This window comes from Monopterus albus, unplaced genomic scaffold, assembly GCF_001952655.1.
Source record: "Monopterus albus unplaced genomic scaffold, M_albus_1.0 scaffold87.1, whole genome shotgun sequence".
NCBI lineage: Eukaryota > Metazoa > Chordata > Actinopteri > Synbranchiformes > Synbranchidae > Monopterus > Monopterus albus.
Window position 1 is genome coordinate 1491542 of NW_018127967.1, and position 6724 is coordinate 1498265.

General features: G+C 40.8%; 1 protein-coding gene across 5 annotated transcripts in view; it reads right to left on the bottom strand.

The window, feature by feature from the left end:
• Positions 1–6724, bottom strand: part of nt5c2a (5'-nucleotidase, cytosolic IIa) — a 28707-nt gene that overhangs the window by 18503 nt on the left and 3480 nt on the right. For 4 of the 5 annotated variants that reach the window (XM_020607560.1, XM_020607562.1, XM_020607559.1 and 1 more), the window contains exon 3: positions 3443–3481. The exons of the other annotated variant lie outside the window; for it this stretch is intronic. In XM_020607560.1, coding sequence (XP_020463216.1) covers positions 3443–3481 — 39 coding nt within the window. The remainder of the gene's footprint in view (positions 1–3442; positions 3482–6724) is intronic. 5 annotated transcript variants of the gene reach the window in all.

Below are 6724 nucleotides of genomic sequence, written 5' to 3' on the forward strand. Positions count from 1 at the left end.
CCAAACCATCTCAATCTGGCTTCTCTGACCTTGTCCCCAAAACAGCCGACCTGAGCTGTCCCTCTGATGTGCTCATTCCTAATCCTGTCCATCCTGGTCACTCCTAAAGAGAACCTCAACATCATCATCTCTGCTACCTCCATCTCTGCCTCCTGTCTTTTCCTCACTGCTACAGTCTCTAACCCATACAGCATAACTGGTCTCACTACTGTCTTGTACACCTTTCCTTTGATTCTTGCTGCCACTCTTCTGTCACACAACACTCCTCACCCCCCCTTCCACCCACTCCAACCTGCCTGCACTCGCCTCTTTCACCTCTTTCCTACACTCCCCATCACACTGGACTGTTGCACATTTTTATTATTAGCTGGTAATGCTAGCACCAGCTAGTGGCTGCTGTGAGTAGGGCAGCTGTGACAGCCTTGAAAGACAGCTGATGGGAGGAAATAGACCCCTTTGGGCCTCATAGACTCGTGACAGCAACAGCCTAGTGTTTTTAGATTGCAGCAATCAAGTTACAAATAAGCAAAAGAGCATAAACTGAGTTGGCAAGAGCAGAGGTGGAAGATGACTCACAGGCAGGACACCCAGTTATTGACTTTGAAATGGATTTGACAGTGAATAGGGCAGACACTCCAGTGAAAGCAACAGTATTATAGGTAGAAGAGAGACAATTGCAGATATGCCAGTGTGTCTGGAGGAAAGTGACATCCAACAAGGGCCTTAGAATACATCAAAGAAAGAAATGGTGCTTGGAGGCAGGTGAGGAGTGCAGTGGTTAGGGATACCACATTGAACTGTACTTCCCAAGCAATCAATCACATCAGTTGAGTGAAATCCAGGTGAGTAACCCCATGTGTGCAGTTGTGTTCTGAATGTTGAAGGTAAGATTTTCTTCAGTGTAGTGGCACAAAGGTTGTCAAGAAAGGAATAAGCTCATTGACACCTCAGTGCAGAAAGCTGGAATACCAGGTTTTTCTGGATGCCTGGAGCACACAAGCATTGATCTGGCATCAAATTCAGTTAGCAAAGAAGGGAAAAGAGATTTGCATGTGGTGTTCTTAGATCTAGGTAATGCTTCTGGTTTTGTATCACATAGCCTACTTAGGGAAGCACTAACGTATTTTAAGGTACCAAATTTAGTTAAAGGAGCTTGTGAGAGAATATTTTCAGGATATCCAAATATCTTTCACAGAGTATACTACAGCATGGCAGCAATTGGAGATAGGCATCGTGGCAGAATGCGCAATCTCACCATGGCTGCTTACCATGGCAATGGAACTAATTATTAGGGCATCTGGGTGGATCACAGGAAGAGCGAGGCTTCTGTCAGGGCAACATTTACTAAGCATTAGCACGTACAAAGAGCAGTTTGCCACTGCTTTTAAAGAAACACCACTCTTTACTGCGGAGGGTTTCTCTGACCTTCTGAATCCCAAGGATTTTTATCACTACTTTTAGTGCATTGACATTCTGGACTCCATTGCACCATTTCGGACAAAAACAGATTGCAAGATTCTTTAGTGAGCCCAAGGGATTGTCAAATTATCAAAAAGCCTGTAAACAATCAAAATTACAATATCTTTCTGACATTATTCGAAATAGCGGTCATAACCATGGAGTCCTGTTTAGCACTTTAAATTCTGTTATTAATCCACAAACCTTTGTGCATTTTTGTTTCACCAACCAAGTGTGATTATTTTCTTCAGTATTTTGTGGTCATGTTAGACCAGGGGTGTCAAACTCAATCGCACAGGGGGCCAAAACTCAAAGCACACTTTAGGTCGCGGGCCGAACAGGATAAACATTTATTGAACAGACTAAATCTAAATGTTTTTGAACATAAATATGAATCAAAACAGACAGGATACAATATTATTCCAAAATAAATAAACTTGAACTTAAAATCATCAACTGTATTTCTGCTAAGGCTTACATTTGCACACCTGCTTTTTGTCTGGACACCAGACGTCTCACACTTTCATCATGCAGCTCTTCAGAAACTCTCCCTCGGTAAATGTCCGGGCTGATTTTCTCCTCTGTCCCAATAAAACTTGCTTTCACAGCAGCTTCACTGTGTGATTTCACTTTGGTGAAAACGTCTGCTGTGATGTCAGATTCCTCTTCAACTCCTCTACCTTCTGTAGCTTCTGCTCTTCATTCACGTTTTTCAGCTTGTCCTGATGTTTTGTCTCGTAGTGCCGTCTTAGGTTATATTCCTTAATTACAGCCACATTAGCTCCACAAATAAGACACAGGTTTACCGACAATGTCAGTAAACATATACTCAGCCTCCCACCGGTTTAGAAAGGCTCTGTTTTCAGAATCAACTTTTCTCTTGGCCATTGTTAGGGGCTAGCTTTGACTTGAAATTAGGGTTGTATACATCGACAGACGCTTGATTGATCTGACGTAATTGACGTGGGAATGATCGCAGGTAGCCTATCATTCGGTAAGGCAGCTGTTGCGCTGCATTATGGGATTTGTAGTTTGTGTGTTATCAGCGCTTCATATCGCCGGGCCATTAAAAAAAAGATATATAAAATGATCTCGCGGGCCGGATGTAATTGTACGCCGGGCTGGATGTGGCCCACGGGCCTTGAGTTTGACACGTGTGTTAGACAGTCCATTATGGTATCTCACCATCACTGTCACTTGCTCAGCTGTTCTGGAGGAATTTGAGTCAGTGTCTCTCCTTCAAGTTACTAAGTTAGTACAGCAGATGTAATTGCCCAATGGATATTATTCCAACTGTTTAGATCAAAGCCTTGTTTGAGACCATTGGGCCATATCTTGTTAACCTCTTTAATCTTAGTCTTAGCTCAGGTTATGTTCCAGCTGCACTTAAGCATGCTACATTTAATCCACTGCTTAAAAAACCAAACACTGATCCTTCATTTGCTTCCAAATTCAGACCTGTATCTAAACTTTTCCTTGTTTTAGTCTGCATCAGTTCTACATTTTCACAGAACTGCTGCCTAGCAGTGACTCATCAACTTTCACTGTGAGAGCAGACAGCCAAAAACACATTTGTACCTAAATGGTCGCTGGATGGCACCTTTTTGCTTTTCTTACATGGCATAACTGCAGAAATACAGATTATACGTGGCCCATCCTGTACAATGTAAACATATAATCTGTGACTGGGTCAGACCGCACACTGGCCTCCAGTTTCTATTCAGATAGTGTGAGAGATAACATCAGATTGACAAGAACACACGGTGAATAAAGAAAACATGCAGGAACAAGGCATATGCAAAAGATGGTGGTTCCATCAAGAAATTACAATGACCACCAGCTGCTATCTCCACAAGGAGAAGCCTAACTCACAATCAGTGTCAGTATGGAGTACCATGAGAGTTGGATGGGGAATCAACTCACATCATGGACATCACAATGAAGGAGTAATTTATTCAGCAGTTGCAACAAAAGAATAGCATACCTCATTGCAGGATGGTTTTGAGCCATATCCCTTGGAAAGCTTTGTAATAGAGAAAACATGTAGTATTACCACTGAACCCATGACTGCTGGTCTTACCACTCATGTCATGCTACACAGCTCTGGTGTACTGTCTTTAGCCCTTTTTACACAGAGATTGTGTTCTGGCTGCTTTCACACAAAATCCTTCCCACAGGGTTGTACAGAGGTGTGGCTGTGTTTATTAGTGTAACCAGAGTTAAACAATCACAATATCCACAATTCTCCAATTCATTTTGTTCTCGCCAACACTGCTGTTTCTTCTCATTCACCTTCTCTCTCTCTCTCTCTCTCACATGGACCTCCAACCCCCCATTTCTGCCTCAGTGGGGTGAATTCATCTCAGCAATTGTCTCAAAACACCCTACCACACTGCATCAAGAGGTCACAGCAAAGTGGTATTTTGACTCTTCTTTTAAATGACCATATAACTGATCTCACAGCACAGTTGCTGTCATTAGCCTCTATTTTGGTTCATTTTATTGATTGTAAACATCCCTTGATGTGTCAGTTCCCTTATAGCTGTTTGGAGCAACAAGAATTGAGGAGTGAGGTGGCTGCCTGCAGGAGACGTGAGTAATGACAAGAGACTGTCCTTCATCAAAGTCTTAACAAACCAACACACTGTTTCATTGGAAATCTGTTTGTGATTGGATACTGATAGCACTGATCTGATAATACATCACTGCAGTTTTATACCAGGGCAAATACCAGACTCAAATCAGGTGTAAAGCCACCACAAATTAGTTCTGATTCACAGTTAGTTAAAATATACTCAAGGCTCAAAATTTTTATTTGCCATTTATGCATAAACAGACAGTCTAGGCACATAGGAATTCTTGTGCAGTTCTCTTGGAGTCAGGTAAAGGGTTAAAAGCCAGAAAAGAACATCGTCTGAAAATAAAGTTACGTAAGAGTGACATAGAATAAAAACGCATTCAAGATAAAAATGCAATACAGCAAATAAGATAACAAATAATGGATGAGATGGTGAACTTCAAGTATTGCACATAGTATTTCACACAATGGAATTTGTTATGGTATTTCATTTAGTGAGGTAATAAGAGGTTATTGCACATGTTTCTCACATTTTTGTATTTGCCATCAGTTGTACTGCGGCAGGAGAAAAGCTGTTGTAAAGTCTTGTGTTTACTAAGTTTGCCAGAGATGCCTTTATTTATTATTTATTATTAAGCATTTCCAGTATTTCCCCCTCAGTTTATGTATAACCTGAAACATTTATTGGTTTTCATTTATATCATATTATACCAGTGTGTGGGGTATGTTAGGCAGCAACTGAACATTCAGTCCTCAAAGTGAATGGGATGGAAGCAGGAAAAATGGGTAAGTGTAAGGATCTCGTTGACTTTGACAAGGACAAAACTGTGATGGCTGACTGGGTCAGAGCATCTCCCAGACTGCAGGTCTTGTTGAGTGTTTCCAGTCTGCAGTGGTTACTACATACCAAAAGTGGTCTAAGGAACAGTGAACTGATGTCAGGGTCATGGACGCCCAAGGCTCAGTGATACGCAGGGCAAGCAAAGGCTAGCCTGTTTTGTCTGATTCCACAGAAGAGCTACTATTGCACAAACTGCTGAAAAACATAACGGTGATTCTTATAGAAAGGTGTCCGAACACAGCTGCATCACAGCTTACTCTGTATGGGGCCTTGTAGCCACACACCGGTCAGAGTCAAGTCTCCTGCCAAAAGGGAACTGGAACACAAAGCAATGGTCTGATGAATTACATTGTGTTTTAAATCATGTGGATGGCCATGTGTGTGTGTCACTAGGAAGAAGAAGAAGAAGAGAAGAAGGTGAGCCTGCGGAGGCAGTGAGATGCTTTGGGCAATGTTCTGCTCAGAAACCTTGGGTCCTGCCATTCATGTGGATGTTACTTTGACATGTACTGTACCACCTACCTAAACACTGCTGCACACCAAGTCCACCCCTTCATGGCAAAACTATTCCCTGATGGCAGTGGCCTCTTTCAGCAGCATAAAGCACCCTACCACACTGCAGAAATAGCCCAGGAATGGTTTGAGGAGTACAACAATGAGTTCGAGATGTTGACTTGTCCTTGTCCAAATTCCCCCAGATCTCAAACCAACAGAGTATCTGTGGCATGTGCTGGATAATCATATTTTGTGTTCTTATTTTGTAGTTTACTGTGAATTCTTGGTGCACAGTATACTGAATGGAGAAAAATAAAAACCATTCCGGTTATATGTGTGTGGATGAATGATCTATCTGCCTAAGAAAAGAATCTCAACTGTTCTTAAGTGATGGCAGAATATAAACACTGTAACCTAAATAATTACATAAAGAATTTACAAGCAGAATATAAATGAATGCAGATGTAAATAATTATAAGATGAATAAAACCTTGTTGGTTAGTGTGCTTTCACTCTCTAAGCAGTAACTTTACAAACTGTGCTTTGATGGTTTTTAATTAATGGGCAAATGCTTGTCAAACTATTTATTCCAGGGGAAACTTAGAGATAGTTCACATTCACTTTTTCCATGCTGCAGACTTCATTACACCTCTGTGCTGACACTAGTTATTATTCCTTGGTCAGACCCTCACATTTTCTGTCCAAATAAAAACTCTAAGACATAGGCTCCATCACCTGCGGACTGACAGCTGATCCAGCTGTGCCATTGACATCAGAAACTGATGTCACTTCAAATAACCCCCCTGCATTTTTTCCTTAGCATTGTATCTTTGCATCTTACATGGTAGAGACTAAGATGCAAGTGAAAGAAATATGTTTTCACAAGGAAATCAAATTCCTAAACTTTTCATACTGTATATTAACGATATATGCAATGTTTCTGAATTATTGAACTTTGTACTATTTACTGATGATACTACTATATGGGCCTCTGGGGAAGACCTACAGCAACTTTTGGGTGTGATTACTGTGGAATTGGACAAGGTGAAGAAATGGTGTGACAGGAATAAGTTATCACTAAATCTGGACAAAACAAAATTCATGCTGTTTGGATATGGAAGATTAAATCGTCAGATTCAAGTAAGGGTGGGGGATGCCAATATAGAAAGAGTTTACGAAACAAAATTTCTAGGCATAAATATTGATGATAAAATCTGTTGGAAACCTCATATTAAATATATACATAATAAATTGGCTAAAAGTATATCTATATTGGCAAGAGTTAAAAATATTGTGGATCAGAAGTCACTCCATACTCTTTACTGTTCTATGTTTGTACCTTATTTGGACTA